Raw genomic sequence first — 17,085 nt, forward strand, 5'->3', positions numbered from 1 at the left:
TCTTACAGTCATAAAATGAAGTAATCACAAAACATTTCTGTTTTCTATTCTTCGTTATGTAACAAAGACATATTTAAAGAATTAGACTGACCTGATAAGAAGGAGAAATAAATCATTTGTTGGGCTTATTTTGTGAGTGCTTATGTTATGCTAACATGATGTAGCCTTTTATTTAGTTTTGTAAAAATTCAAATGAAGCACTCAGACGTAAATTTATTAAGCATTTACTGTTACTTCTTATAATATTAAATATAATTTCAATGTGTATGTGCTCCTGAAATTTCTCTTAAGCTCTTCCATTTGTTGTCCCTAAATCTAAACAGCATTTATAACACTTTTTGGAGATGCAAATGTCACCTGAAATGAATGCACTCTTTTGTAATTTAAAATGCTAGGTTTTACTGCAAAAAACCATCACATTAAAACTTTCATTTGAAAAGGGACAATTTTAAACTGATAACAAAACTATTATTATTTATAGTCCATCTTCTTAAGCATGATGATATTCATTCACAAGGAGACACTAAAGCATCAATTCTCAAATTCAAATACAGAGCCTTTATTCTGTGTTGAATGATCAAGACCTAAATTTATTACAGAAGACATAGATATTAGAAAGACTGAACCATACTGTACTAGAGTTTCAGTTTCTAAGACATGGTGAAAAGTTGCTTAATATTGTTTTTTAAAGTTACCTTTTTTTCCATGAACCAGTTTAAGTTTGAGGGCAAGCTCTGGCTTTTGAATAGTCATTTTTAACCTTCATTTTTAATACCAAAACTTCTGAATTATTATTCAAGGTCACAATGAGACCTTGGAGGGTGGGGACGGGAAATACATCTAACCATACAAGGGAATCTGATTGCTGAGTATTTTAACATTGTTATTGAAAATAATTATGAAATTCATGTTATCTTCATTTTATCTTGCATCATAAGCAGCATGGAGAGCAATGTCTGATCTTTCATTAGAATAAAGCATGACAATAAAGTGAGTTCAAAAGTATACTATTATCACATAAAGTACAGAGTAATCAAATTACTATGATGTACACCTGAGACTAATATAACATTGTGGGTCAACTATATTTCAATAATAATTTTTTTTTAAGTGTACTACCATAGACATTCTTCTAAGGTTAAAAAAAATGCTATGTGGAACCCTAAAATAGAATAAGAATACAATGAATCATCATTTATTAAACTGGTGTTTTCATAGGGAAGGGCAGAGTTCTCCTGTCTGCAAGTATGCATTGCTGGAAGTAGAAGTACATTGCTAGTGGCAGCTTTTACAAGATGAGGGGAAAAAACTGCTCTGAAAATGTATAAACAGGAAACTTTCGTTTCTGTATCTCTCATTATGTATCACAATGACCAAAGACTTGCAGTTTGAAATACATAAATTGTATTAGTATGTTTGTAGCTCTTAGTAAGAAACTTTGAATTGGAAACAATCTGTGAACAGTAACAAAATCAAGGTGTATTCTCCAAATACGTATATTTTTTTATGTCTACTGAATGTTGAAAATGAAAGAAACCGATTGTATGAACATGTTTTATAAAATTGTTTGCCATAACAACTGATCTGCTGGCTTGAGACTGACCTTTAAAGTGATTTTTATTTAGACACAGGATGCTTATAGAACTTCAAGGTAATCCCCTCTTTACAGAATTCCTGACAAAAACAATATAGGTGATTCCTACCTCAATAGAGTACTAGGTTACAGTGACTGACTAAATACCTCCAGGAATTTCTTTTACAGAAATGGGGTCAAAAACAACACGTCCTTGTATCTGTTTCCACAAGACATTAAAAACAGCATCAAATCATTATGTAGCATCTTAAGGCTATTTAAGAGATTTCTAGTATTTTAGTCACAATTACCAAATGAAAAACGTAATCATACTCTACAGTAAACACTTAAATGTTCTTACCTTAAATTTGATAAAGGATAAGAATTATCAGAAAGTAATTCTTGAATAGTCTAGAGACAAATAAGATAGTAAAGGAGATATGTAAGTTTGATATTTTTAAAACATTTTTTCTTACTTAACTAATGTTTATAACCTCCCTCCTCCTTTCACTCCCAATTGATTAAAAGGTGTTTCTGTTATGTGGGGAAAAAGGAATCAATTACATTGACATGCAATGCCACTCAGATGTGTAATAATAGCTATGGAAACATTTTTTTATAGGGTAAATATTTATCAAATAATATTTGTATAGTATTAACAGTTTTGAAAAAGAATTCAAAAAACATAGTATATATTTGGGACCATGTTATCCTGTCTGGATTATTGCTCTTAAGAATCTATTTGTTAGCTGGTCTTTTCATTATTTATGCAATTTTAAAATTGGCTGCTGGTTAGCATTGCTGTTTTGAGCCCAGAGAATATCTCACTAGCCACCAAACACCATGACATTTATCTGAGTGTCAGTCATATATAGATTTCTTAAAAATGGGCATAAGGTAATGTTAATGGGAAAATTTACCTCTACAAAATGAAGAAGCTTTTCAGTGGATGCCTCAAAAGTTTTTCGAGCCATTTCCGATTTTCGCAATTGGCAGTCGAGCACTGTGATTCTCTTTCTTAACTCCTGAACACTTTCCTGGATAGAGGTATCAAAAGGAGGGTCTTAAACATTTCTTTGATTTTATATCAGTGGCTCCTATGTTCAGTTTTTATTAACTAACATCCAACATTACCATATTATTTATTTTCTCTTAGTGTACTTATCTTCTGATTTGGGGAGGCACTTAATTAACTGTATATGCATATTTAAAAGTTAGACTGTATAGGGATGCTGCAAATTTTACAAGATAAGCTGCATATGGCTTTATTGATTCTTATAGTAAAATACATTTGAATTGAGTTTATCATTGTTTTGTTTTTGTTTACAACACGGCTTACCAGCTGCTGACAGAAATCACTACCAGTGTGGCATAACAAAAATTACTGAGAATACACATATATATTTAATGTAATATGATATAATGTAAAGATGAGCTGGCAGAGAAGTAAAGGAATCCTGTGAACAGTAAAAGAATCCCATTGACAGTAAAGGAATTTCATGAAGACAAACAACAACAATGCTGGGTGAACCTACTTATAAAAGAGAATGCTGAAGCATAATTTGCTCTGAGGGTATATCTTTGGGCACACATGGCAAATGAGAGAACTTTAATGGGTGAATTGGAAAGAAACAAACCTTACAGAAGTAAATCGATGGTTCTGATTTGGGTTCTGGAGAGTAGGTTAAAAAAAAAAACCTTCATGGGTCCAAACTCATGAAGGTTTGAGGTCATAATTTACATTGCCTGTGTGTCTTGTAAATTTATAAGCTGAAATTTTGGTTTAAATAAGTTCCAGACTGGCAGAAGCAAACACAAAACTTCAGTGGAGGGATATTTTCTCAACTCAGATCTCAAAGAATTTCTACATATAATGTGTCAAAAGAACAGGACCTCAGGAAATAAGCTACCATGAATAAAAGTCAGCTGAAGGAAACAAATTATATAAAGGAAACAAACTACATAAAGACAGCAGATATTGGAGTAATCAGATATAGACTATAAAGTAGTGTTTAATGAGTTTTAAAAATTAGGGAGGAATTTAAGACATGATAAAGGGAAAAATAAACTATAAAAATAGATCCAGATGGCATAAAAAATCAATCTTAAAAATAAAAATATAATCAAAATGAAATCAGAAACTCAATTTATGAGTTTAATATACAATTAGATATAGCTGAAAAGAGAATGGATAAACTGGAAGGCAGAGGTAAAGAAGGTTTTCATAATGCAGCAGAAAAATAAAATGGGAGGATATAAAAAAAGGAGAAGAGGTAAGGAGAAAATAACTAGATGAAGATATAGTATATACTCAATCTGAATGAGGGTTCAGAAAGAATGAAAGAGACATAGCTCAGGATAACAATTTGGAGTTTTTCAGATATAACAAAAGAATGTTTCTCAGATCAGGAAACTCAGTGAATCTCAAGCACTATAAATAAAAATAAGCCAACACATGACTCATCACAAACTGCTGAACACAGATGATAAAGAGATCTTAAAATCATCAAGAAACAATGTATTGCAAACAAATAACAGATTGGCTGCTGATATCACAATCATAGAATAAAGACACTGAAAGAAATTAAGTGCAAACTTACTTTAAATGTAGCACACATGTATTTCAAGAGCAAGAGTTCAATAAAGATGTTTTCAGACAAACGAAAATGAAGAGAATGTGTTACCAACAGATCCTCATTAAACACATTTCTAACAGCTGTACTTCAGGAAGGAAATAATTTTAGCAAGAAGGACTGAGATACAAAAAAGAATGCTGGACACAGAAAATGGTAAAGAAGGCATCTATTGAAACAAAAGTTGACTCCACAAAAGAAATTGTGATAGTGTCTAACTTATGGTGTTAAAAGTTAAGAAAGAACTAAAATACTGACAAAAATAGAAATTAAGTAGGAAGGAATGATTGGATTTAGGTTTTAAAGTACTATCATATTTAGAAGCAGGGGAAAATTAGTGATTAGTTTTATAATTTGAGTGAAAATAGAATGTTAAAATTTCTAAGATAATCATTAAAAATTAGAAACAGAGTACATACCTTCTATAAGCCAGCAGAAGGAAATACATGGAATGGGAGGTGGGGAACACAGGAGAAATCTGAACCAATTGAAAAAAAACCAAACAGACAAGGAGTACCTGGGTGGCTCAGTTGGTTAAGCATCTGACCCTTGATTTTGGCTCAGGTCATGATCTCACAGTTCATGGGATCAAGCCCCAGATAAAGCCCCATGTTGGGCTCTGCACTGACAGCGTGGAGCCTGCTTGGGATTCTTTCTCCCTCTCTCTCTGCCCCTCCCGGCTCACACTCTCTTTCTCACAAAATATAAACAAAAAATAAACATTAAAAACCAAACAAACAAACAGGCAAGACATGGCACATTGAAAGAAAAAAAAAAAAAAAACACAACCAAAAACTAAAGCACAAATAAAATGCATAAATTAAAGAGGGTAGAAATGAAGCCAATGGCATTATCAAATAAAACAGGGTAAATGGAAAGATCTTTCCAATTAAAGGTCAAAAATTAGTAAGATGAGGGAACAATTCAGCTATATGTTGTTTACCACATACACAATTAAAATGTGAGGACAATGCAAAGTTAAAAGTGAAAGGAAGGAAAACAGGTACACCATAAATACCAAAAGAAAACTGTTGTAACTATTTTAGTATTAATCAAAAATAAATATTAGGGGGAATATAAGATTGATAAATTGAAGAGTCACAACATTTCATAAAGGATGATAATGTAATTCCAAGCCTATATATGGCTAAATACATTACTTTTTTAAAAAAGGGGGGGAGATTTTTTCTTCTTCTTATTTTTTTAACATTTATTTATTTTTGAGAGAGACAGACAGACAGACAGAATGTGCGTGTGTGAGAGAGCACCAGTAGGGGAGGGGCAGAGGAGCGGGAGACACAGACTACAAAGCACAGAGCCTTCAGCACAGAGCCTGACATGGGGCTTGAACCCATGAGCTGTGAGATCATGACCTGAGCCGAAGTTAGACGCTTAACTCACTGAGCCACGCAGGCGCACCAAAAAAAAAAAGGAAGATTTTAACGCATTTCTCTGACAAAGAAATTAAGATGACTAGAGAAAAGCTGGACTTTACAATTAATGAATCTGATCTAGTGGAATATATAAAATGATACATCAAAAAAACATGAAGAATTCTTTTGAAGCTCACTTTGACCATGTGTGAACACTGGCTATACAGTATAAGCCACAAAGCAACCGCCAACATATTTTGGAATCGATTATACTATAGACTAGATTCTCTGGCCACAATGCAATTATCCGGTCTTTTGCTTCAGTGGTGTTTATAAAGACTCAATCATAAACATGTAAATTCTTCCCGAATTCATCTATATATTTAACTTATTTTCAGTAAAAATTCCAGTAGTTTTTTTTTTCTTTTGGTTGAATTTATAAAAGACACATAAAAGGACAAAGGGTCACGTAGCCAACATACTTTTAAAGAAAAAGAAGTAGGCAGGATGGTCATATATCAAGATTCCCTATAAAAGTTATAGTAACCAAAACCGTATGTTATTTGTGCAAGAATGTACAAATAGACCAGTGAAGGAGAATAGTGGCCCTCAGAAAGATAAATGCAAATGAAATCTTGATATATGACAGACCTGATTTTGTAGATCAATTAGGAAAGAAGAGGCTTTTGAATAAATGGGCCTGGGATAGTTGGTCGTTCATTTAGTATAAAGAAAGAATAAAATGGATCTCCATCCCCATACAATGCTACGAAACCAATGACAGAAAGATCAAAACTTAGAGGCAGATATAAAGAATATCTTTGGGAATAGAAGAACTTGTAAAAGGGCACATAAGGGAAAAGACTGGTAAGTTTGACTACATGAAAGTCAGTGTTTCTTTTGCCACTGGGTGAAAAGTAAGCCATGAATCTGAGAGAAAAGATTTTTAATAACATATAATTTAATATAGGTTTAGTAACTTGAACATGTGAACAATCACTACATATCAATGTGCAAAGAACAACCTAATGGGAAAAACAATTGAAAGTTATGAAAAGGCATTTCAGAAAACATAAATGCCTAACAAGTACATAAATATATGCTCAACTGGCTATCTGGGCCAGGGCAAAAAGCCCTGGTTTATAGCATTTGGGGGTATAAATAATTCCACCACAGCTGATATGAAGCTACCAAACAACCTGATGTCACTGAATATGCAGTTGAGAAGATATGCATACAATCACCTATTGTGAGCCAGTGCTAGCTGGTCCCAACACACCCACGGCTCAAAGTCGTTAGTAATCAGGGAAATCCAAATTAAACCATAATGAGATTTACTTATTACACCTACCAGATTGATATAAATTAAAAGTAAATGAAAACAATGTGTCAGCAAGGATGTGCGGTAAATAGTATCTCTCATTCACTACTGGTGGGAGTAAAAATTGGCTCAAAAGCTTTCAAACACAATTAGGCATGGCCTAGTAAAGTTGATCAATCATCATTCAACCTAGCAATTCCACTCTAAGGTATGAACCCAAGAGAAACTGTTATACATGTGGAGCAGGATATATACAAAAGTGTTTTTATCAACATTGTTCATAATAAAGAAAACAGAAACAATTGGACTGTTCATCAAATACAGAATGGACAAATATACTGTAGTATATCCATTCAAGGGAGTACAAAAAAAAAACAATGAAAATACATGAACCAACTATAAATTTCAAATAGATGAATTTCAAAAATAAAAGTTTGAGTGAAAAAAGCAAGAATAATACATGTAGGACCATTCTATTTATATAAAGTTGATAAACAGGCAGGACTCAACAACATTTACCAGTAAGAGATAATAAACATATGTGGTAAAATGATCAAGAAAATGGTTAATACTAAATCCAGGAAAGTGGTAACTTCTGAGGGCAAGGGAGAAGATTGTAACTAGGGAGGGTCACTGGATCTTCAAAGGTTTTGGTAATGTTTTATTTCCTAAGCTGGGGGTAAACAGAAAAAATAAAAAATAAAAAAGGTAAGTAAGTATAGACATAATAAAAGGGAAAACTTGAGGCACCTGGGTGGCTCAGTCGGTTAAGTGTCCGACTTCAGCTCAGGTCATGATCTTGCAGTTTATAGTTCAAGCCCTGTGTTGGGCTCTGTGCTGACAGCTCAGAGCCTGGAGCCTGCTTCAGATTCTGTGTCTCCCTCTCTCTCTCTCTGCTCCTACTCTAATCATGCTGTGTGTGTCTCTCTCTCTCTCAAAAAAGTAAACATTAAAAAAAATTTTTTAATTTTATTTTTTTAACGTTTATTTATTTTTGAGACAGAGAAAGACAGAGCATGAACGGGGGAGGGCCAGAGACACAGAATCTGAAACAGGCTCCAGGTTCTGAGCTGTCAGCACAGAGCCCAATGCGGGGCTCAAACTCATGGACCACGAGATCATGACCTGAGCTGAAGTCGGACGCTTAACTGACTGAGCCACCCAGGTGCCCCTAAAAAAAATTTTTTTAAAGGAAATACTTACAGTGAAAAAAACATAGTTACAAAATGAACATGTGTCTTAAAAAAGAATATTTGAATCTACGTCCTGCAACATCTTGGTCAATGTCTCTTGAAGCAATCTTAAACAATTAAAAAGAAAAAACTTTCCTTCTCTTTCTCCACTGGTATTGAGTTTGGAAAATGTTGAGATGCTCTTGTCTAATATTTTTTCTTTGAAAAATAAACAAAAGATTATTTTTTTCAGAGACACGTTAACGGCCAACTTAGAATCTTGTTAGGAGGAATGGCAGGAGACCCCCTTATGCTAAAAAAGCGAAAAACTGAATTAATTACATTGCCAGACAACTTAGGACCAAAATGTCTCTCAGCTAAGAGCTGGAACAGAGAGTTGCAAATAATCTATGCTTAAAAAAGTTTTTTGAATCAATTCATGAGAACTCTTTGAATATTATATTACTTAGAATGTATTTTTAAAGACTGTTGATTACCCCTCCAAAAGTAAACAGAGTTTTATAAAACTGTACTTTTGACATTTTGATTAATTCCCCAAATATTTTCAGAATCATGTTAAAGTTACTCACATGAACTAAGCATGGATCTCTGATTTCAAAATGTAAACACTAGGTCAAAAATAATAAACATATGTAGTATTTCTAAGTATTGTTGCCTTTTCAAGTAATATAACTTTCCCTTAGCCTTGTGTATTATCAAAGTAGGAACATCAGCTCTTTTGGAATCGGTTTAAATGGGCAGATGTGAGAAATGTATTAGTGCCTCTCAAGAGCTAGCCAAAGAAAATTTCAGATTTTCTTCTGCATTTTGCTTTTCTAAAACTGGTTTCACTTCTACTTGGTATATTTAAGGTATTTAACAGTTTTATGTTTATATAGATAGACATAAATTATTCAAATTTGCTTTATGTTTTCTTGAAAGTTGACTGTATTAGAGATGTAAACACCTATCCTAAATGAACTTGTTGAAGTCATTAAATATGTATTTCAATTTACTTAATTTTCTACTTCAGTGAAGTAAAAATGTGTATGTCTACTATAGTTTTTGAAGACTTTTCAATGAATATAGTATGTATTATGTTAAAAAATCATATAAAAAATTCCCATAAAAAAAGGATCACATTGCCTTATAAATAGCATTCAGTATTTTGCTATTGAAACTGGAGCCTATTAAATTCAAACTCAGTTTCTTCCTATTAATTATCTTGGCCCTGGGCAAAAATTATTTAACATTCACACTTCCTTGAGTGCTCTAATCAAAGAGCAAAACCCATCCCTAGACTCTCCTCCTCCCATCCCCACAAGGCAAATTAGCAAGTTTAGGAACAAATGGAGAAAACCAATGTAATCAATTAAATGTTAAATAGTTCTAGGACTTACTGCCTGAGCTGCACAATGTTGACCAATGACCCAAATAAATTTGGGTCACATGCTTTTTCATCCCCAAGCTATGTGGATAAAGGCAGGCTCACAACCTTCACCTTACCCCCCCATCCCATCACGACACATCATCCTATCATTGAATAATAGAAGACAAACACTGACCTAGTTTAGAAGTGCAGATGAAAAGAAAATGAAAACAGGATACATGACAACGGCAAGGAAACCATGGTAACTAAAAGAGAGGACGGTTTTGCTTACTTTATTTGGTCCGAATAATCAGCAAGCTGAGCCTTTAGATCTGTGATCTCGGCCTCTAACAGATGGATCACTTCTTCATAGTCCATTTCCATTCCGTGTGCCTGTCGCTGTGCGGCTTCGGCAAGGTGAATCCGACTTCGCAGGGCTCTGGTTTCTTCAACAACAGCTTTGGCTTCCTGAGGATTGCAAAATTCATGCCATTGAAAAAAAGCCATGTTGGGGCGCCTGGGTGGCGCAGTCGGTTAAGCGTCCGACTTCAGCCAGGTCACGATCTCGCGGTCCGTGAGTTCGAGCCCCGCGTCGGGCTCTGGGCTGATGGCTCAGAGCCTGGAGCCTGTTTCTGATTCTGTGTCTCCCTCTCTCTCTGCCCCTCCCCCGTTCATGCTCTGTCTCTCTCTGTCCCCTCAAAAATAAATAAACATTGAAAAAAAAAATTAAAAAAAAAAAAAAGAAAAAAAGCCATGTTAAAAAAAACCATACAGTTTAAACAAAATATTTTCCTCCCTCTGGAAGTTATAATTCCCAAACTTAATAGATATACATGTGTTCCTCACATATCAATGTGAAAATGAGTCTTCATGTTATTTTAGTATGGACAGTAAATGCCTGATCTTACTTTTCCTCTGTTGATCTCCTGGATAATTTTCAGTATAGGATTTCCAACTTCACACAGCTAGCATAACATTTTGGAAATAAGGGAAGTAGAAGGGAATTGAAAATGGAGACTAGAATAAGAACTGGTTCAGAAGATAAAAAGAGTAGGCTTCCACAAAACTCAAGTAGGTGGTAGGGCTCATGTTCTAGAAAGGTGCTTACAGCTTCATCAGATACAGCTGAGAGATCTGTGGTGTAGCAGACTTCCCTGTGGTCCAAGCCCAGGATCCAAAGCTTATTCCTAGACATCAGTCTAACTGCTATTTCTCCCTTTTGATTTAAGCCAAAAGGTGGAATTCAGTAGCAAAACATATAGCTATTTCTATAGGGTGCAATGCTTACATGACATTTATTAAACATATGTTATGTCCTAGAAGATTCATGTGTCTTTTCTCATTTAACCTCTAGAACAGAGAAAGGCATTATTAAAAACTATTTTATACATAATTAAACAGAGGCTCAGAGAGGTTACCCATTCTGTCCAAGGACACATAGTATTGCCAGAGTTTAAACCTGGGTCTGCTAAACTCCAACATTAATGCTCTTTCACCTTTTTACTCTACAACTAAGTGACAAAACAAATGACAAAACAAACAAACAAATAAAAACAAATAAAAAAATCCCCAAACTAGCTACATTCTCTACCTTAGGAAGAGGATGGAGTGACCAAAACCATTTGTGCTCTCAAAATGTGCTTTGGTGCTGGGTCGACGACAGTCCCCCCAGGACACCTAATATAATTTCACATGGCAGTTATTATACTGTAAACGATTTCTTTTTCTTTACTTGATGCAGAAATATCTTTTCTCTGCAATGGAACTTTCTGCTCCAATTGCCATGGCTAATATTCAACTATGGCTATTTTAATTTTCTCAGAGCTATTATAGGATGCTTGCTTTTGTTTGAGTCTAAATACGTTTGAAATGAAGGGAGAGTTACGAATATGGACATATTTTTAAGGGTCAATTTTTCATTCATACATGCACTAACTGTTTCCTAAGTACTTATTATATGTCAGATTCTGTTTCAGGTACTGAGGACAGAGAACCTAACAAAACAGACAAAAAGTCCTCCCTCATGCACCCCCTCCCCCCCATTTATACTCTAGTTTGGAGAGATAGACAATAAATTAGGGATTATCAGTGAAGACCTTACTGAGAAGACATTTAATCAGAGAGCTGCAGGAAGCAGGGAGCCATGAAGATTTCTCAAAGAGCTTTCTGGGAAAAGGAACCAGTTTGTGCAAAGGCCCTGAGGTGGAACTGTTCCTTGCATCTTTAGAGAAGAGCAAAGAAGCCAGTGTGACAGAAGTAGAGAGTGCTAAGGGACAGGAAGAAGGGAGTAGTAGGACACAAGGAGTGAGGGCAGGGATGGTGTTGGGGTGGAGTGGCAGACCTTAAGAGGCTTTTGTAGGGCATCATAAAAACTTTGGCTTTACTCAGGGTGAGATGGGAAGTTACTAGGGAGTTTGGCGCAGAGAAACGATTATGATCTGACTTAACCTGTAAGTGCAATACTTTTGCAGATGGGTTATGAGTAAATTGTAGGGAGTGGGCAAGGGTGGAGCAGGTGGAAGAAGGGGACAGGCATAAAGTAATTGTGGATTGAACAAGGGTGACAGTGTTGGAGTTGGTGTAAAGTGGTGAGATACTAAATATAGTTTGAAAGTAGAGCTAACAGAAGACTTCATCATCATTAACAGCATTTACTTAGCAGCTAGCACATCCAGACAATCATATTATGTGATAAAAAATACAAAGAGGATAAAAGGTACCTTCCCTTTTATGGCTCAGTTCAGAAAATTAGGTATAACTTAGATAAGTGGAGGAACAGGGTAGGGCATGTTAGACAAAAAGACCAATGTGAACGAAGGAAGAGAGACAAGAAGGAATGTGGTACATTTGAAAAATGGCACTAGATTAATTTTGACTGGAGTAGATGCTTCCTGGGAGAACAATGGATAAAAAAGGTTGAGGAGATACAGGGAAAGAATAAGCAAGGCTCTGGTGGAAATGGCATGACAGGCAAAAGAGCTTGCATCAGGTAAATTTTTTTTTTTTTTAATGCTTATTTATTTTTGAGAGAGAGAGAGAGAGAGAGAGAGAGAGAGAGAGAAGCAGGAAGAGAGAGACACAGAATCCGAAGCAGGCTCCAGGCTGCGAGCTGTCAGCACAGGGCCCAATGTGGGGCTCGAACTCACAAACCATGACCTGGGCCAAAGTCGGACATCTGACTGACTGAGCCACCCAGGTGCCCCATATCAGGTAACTTTTAAGGCCTTTTGAACAGAAACTGATTTGAGAACAGAGTGTCTCAGAAAGCTAAATCTGGCAGCAGGGTTCAGGATGGAGAGATATGGCCAACCAACTGCCTATCACACCTCTGATTCAAAGAGCTCCATTTCAGCCACAGGAACAAAAGATTCAGCAGTAGGGAATACAGTCAACAGTATTGCAACAGCGTTGCATGGCGACAGAGGGTAATTACAAGCACAGCATAACTGTATGGTTGTTGAATCACTACCTTGTACACCTGAAACTTATGTAACATTGCATGTCAACTATACTCAAATAAAAAAAAAACAAAACTTGGGGCGCCTGGGTGGCTCAGTCGGTTAAGCATCCGACTTCAGCTCAGGTCACGATCTCGCAGTCCGTGAGTTCAAGCCCCGCATCGGGCTCTGTGCTGACCGCTCAGAGCCTGGAGCCTGTTTTGGATTCTGTGTCTCCCTCTCTCTCTGACCCTCCCCCGTTCATGCTCTGTCTCTCTCTGTCTCAAAAATAAATAAATGTTAAAAAAAAAAAAATTAAAAAAACCAAAACTTAATTTCTTTATTTTTAAAACTGTCTTATAATCAAAAAAGATTGTTACAAAGAACTATCTGGGTAAATAAAAGAACATTTATGAAGCCACATCAATTGGTTCAGGCCAGGTGACCAAGTCACTGGTGTCACAGCTTCATCACCTTCACATCAGACTGCTTTTGTACATACAGGATGCAGATGGATATTGGCACTACTGTAAATGATTTACATGGACCAACTCAGCCAATCCACACACTGCTGCCTGAGGTATGTCTATTATTATACTCATTTAACAGGTGGAAAAAACTGAAGCACAGATACATTAAGTAACTTGCTCAGAAACACAAACCTAGGGGCTCATGGGTGGCTCACTCAGTTAAGCGTCTGACTCTTGGTTTCAGCTCAGGTCATGATCTCATAGTTCATGGGATCGAGCCCTGCATGGAGGTTCTGCACTGACAGTGCAGAGAAACTCTCTCTCTCTCTCTCTCTCTCTCTCTCTCTCTCTCTCTCTCTGCTCCTCCTCCCTCTACCCCGCTCATGCTCCCTCTCTCTCTCAAAAAAAAAAAAAAAAAAAAAAAGTCACAAACAGGCTAGGATTTGAACCAAGGCTGTCTAGTCACAAAGCACAAAGTTCATGCTCTTGGCTACTATGCCATACTGTCTCTCCAAAAACAGAAAATGATTAAAAAAAAAATCACTTGTATTTGACAATATCGTCAGTGCCCAACCCCACATGAGCTTAGGATGTGACCATTACAATATACTGAAATACCTTCGAGGCTGCTACACTGTTCCCCCCTTTTCCATTCATTCAATCAAGCTAGAAAAAAATACAGTGCCACTGAAGAGAAAGAGGAGGGGCAGAGAATTCTCCATAGCTGCAATGAATAATAACTAATTTGATGATTTGTCTCCTTCACACTCACTTCATGCAGCTTTTATTCCTCTATAAAAACAGCACTTTTATTTTTGTTCAAAGAATGCTAGTTAATTAAATGAAGAATCTGGATGGAATTTATATAGTCATGATAGTTCACTGATGGTAATACAGTGTGAAATGCAGTTGGGTGGTAAAAGATGCAGAGGTTTTGATGCTGAATAAATTCATGCTATTTCTTTTGTAAATGTATAACTGTTGGGTTGGTAAATGTGACCCCTTAGCAAAGTTCTAGCCCAATTCCCACTGAATGGCTGTTTAAAAGATTAGTGCATTGAAACGATGACTTTTAGAGGAAGCAGTAAAAAAGAGACAGCAGCAGTGTGCTGTATTTAGCAATACAGGATCACATAAATCCATTTTTTCTTTTCTTCCCGGGTCGTCTTCTAATAAATAACTGCAAAGCCTCCCATGTCCGTAACAATTGAGCCAGAATTTTCTGAGTACCTCACCATGAGCCTGAAATCCAATCAGGATAAATGCTGCAGCTAGTTCACTGATTTATTTTGTATTAGATAGAGATTAATTCAGTTTAGAAAGTTAGAAAATAAAAGAGAAACCAAGATGTTATAGCAATCAGAAAAATCAACATAAGCATTATGCTTTTTAATACTAAGCAGTGTGAGCACATACACCAGAAGCACATATCCATATACAAGAAATCAAATCTCTGATTTGCCTTTTTTTTTTTTTTTTTTTTTTTTTGGTGACACTGAGGAAATACCTTCAACTCATACTGTCCCATTGTAAAACGAGGATTTTCCACCTTACATTTTCACAATGAATCTTCAGGGAAGATCAGGCCAAATTCTCCTTTGACAAAAGAGACAAAGGGTACTATAAACTCACACAAAGGGCACCATAAGCTCAGACAAAAGACAATGTGCTATGTGCTTTTCCACCCCCACAAGGAACATGATGTAGAAGAAAAAACATGAGTGTTAGATGAGCTAAAGCTAGGTCAGAATCTTTGATGTGTAGTCTTTCTTTTTTTCTGGCTATGTAATTCTCTAAGACTCAGTTTGTCCAGATGTATAATGGGAAATAACACCTACTTTATAACATCGAAACAATTCTCACAGGAGGGTTAAAGAAACGATTATAGTTCTTGGTACTGCTCTTTCCCATTCCTCTTTACTGCTTTTGAAAAATATACATAATCACCTATGTGATCAGAGGGCTAGACTAGACAATTTATTAAGGGCTTTCCTGAGGCAATCAATTAGTAATACCAGTTATTGAACTTTAGAGAAGTTGTTTGGGAACATAATAGGCATGGGTCTTTTTAACGTTAGCAACAATTATGTAAAAGATTTTCTTCTCCAGTTACGACTCCCTAAAGTAGGAGCAAGCATTAACAACAGTTGCACATTTGTAATTAGGCTAGCACATCCATATCACTAACCTTCGAAATTCTGTAATTTTTAAGCCAATCAGTAAATCTTTCAAAATGTCAATGGGCGACAGGAGGAAAAAAAAAGAGACTGCAAAGAGATATATGTCTTGGTGTAATGTAACTTACGCTACTAAGCCTGAAAGAATACTTCTCTTATCAGCTTCCTACATTCACTCATTGGAGAACCCTTGTTGGTCTTTGTCCCACTACAGCTTGTGAAAAAAGATTAAGGGTTACTGCAGGAAGAGGGCTGTTGAAGGAAAAGTGTTTAAAAGCAAGTTACCTCTAGTTTCCTTATCAGATTTTTAAAGCATGTATACCATTTCTCTCCAATGGATGATCTCAAATTATTTGCAGATATTCACAAATGAATATGCAACTTGTTCCTTATTTAAGCATGGACGCACTTTGGAGAGGGGTAGTTAATTCACAGAACTTTCTATGTGCCTCTGATATGTGCTCTCTCCTTTCTCTTTCCTTACTCCTCTTTCATGCATACATCCAGCCTACCATCCACTTCATACCCAGCCAGTTATTAAATACTGCGAAGTCTTCGTTTATGATATATTTCCACCTATTCCTTAATCTGCATTCTTGCTTCCACGACTGATTCATGTTTCCATCACCTCATAGTTAGATACTATGAGAATCACATAAATGATCACCCTGCCCATTGTGTTCTTCACTATCTGCCCATTGTGTTTTTCACTATTGCATATTCTGCATACTTTTGAAGGATCAATTTTCCCAAAATACTGCTCACGTAACAAGACTGAGATAACCTTAGGTAGTATGATAAAATAGAACCTCAATCTCCATACTTCAAGGCTCTCCACTACTTGTTCCAAATCTCTATTTCTAGCTTTGGTACATTCAATTCTCTTACATGATTACCATATCCAAGTACATTACTTTCCAAATTTCCCAGACTAAACTCTCCCACCTCTAAGATGCTGTCCAGGACAATGTTCCTTCTGCTATGTATACACTTTTCCTTTTTCCTTCATTTGATTGTCTATCATTTAAAATCTACTTCAGATTATACCTTCTCCAATCTTCCCAGACCACTTCCGCTTACAATTTTCCCTCCTTTTATCTTTTATATCTGTTGTCTATAATTAATCACATACTACTTAGTATCTCCTATTGCTATCTTGAATCCTCATTAAAATATTAAGTATTTTACTGCCTGACTTCTAAAGCCAACGAGTCTTGATTGTTCAAATTAGAACACAAGCTGAGAGTAAAACCCTATCTAACATGAACAAGTGCTCCACTTAAACCATAAATATGAGATACAACTGAGTTGATGGTAAAAATGACAACTTTGTTTTTCATATATAGTAACTGCCTTAGAAAATCTTATTAGGTAAGAAGCTTTCATAGGAAAGTTCTTCATAAAAGGTTTCAATTTTATTGGACTATTAGAATGATATTTCATTTGAATAATTACAATAACAACCATAAACCATGCTATGAAAAACACTTAATGAAAAGCAAATCACTTCATTATATTCTCTTTATATATACATTTAAAAATCCTTTCATAGTATTTATC

General features: G+C 35.7%; 1 protein-coding gene across 1 annotated transcript in view; it reads right to left on the reverse strand.

Annotated features, from left to right (window-relative positions):
* STXBP4 (syntaxin binding protein 4) overlaps positions 1 to 17,085 on the reverse strand; it is a 166,211-nt gene that overhangs the window by 65,495 nt on the left and 83,631 nt on the right. The window contains exons 13-16 of the mRNA XM_043584020.1: positions 9,734 to 9,909; position 9,375; positions 2,494 to 2,610; positions 1,935 to 1,984 (exon numbers count right to left, since the gene is read on the reverse strand). Of these exons, the coding sequence (XP_043439955.1) occupies positions 1,935 to 1,984; positions 2,494 to 2,610; position 9,375; positions 9,734 to 9,909 (344 nt within the window). The remainder of the gene's footprint in view (positions 1 to 1,934; positions 1,985 to 2,493; positions 2,611 to 9,374; positions 9,376 to 9,733; positions 9,910 to 17,085) is intronic.

Source organism: Prionailurus bengalensis, chromosome E1, assembly GCF_016509475.1.
Source record: "Prionailurus bengalensis isolate Pbe53 chromosome E1, Fcat_Pben_1.1_paternal_pri, whole genome shotgun sequence".
Taxonomy (NCBI): domain Eukaryota; kingdom Metazoa; phylum Chordata; class Mammalia; order Carnivora; family Felidae; genus Prionailurus; species Prionailurus bengalensis.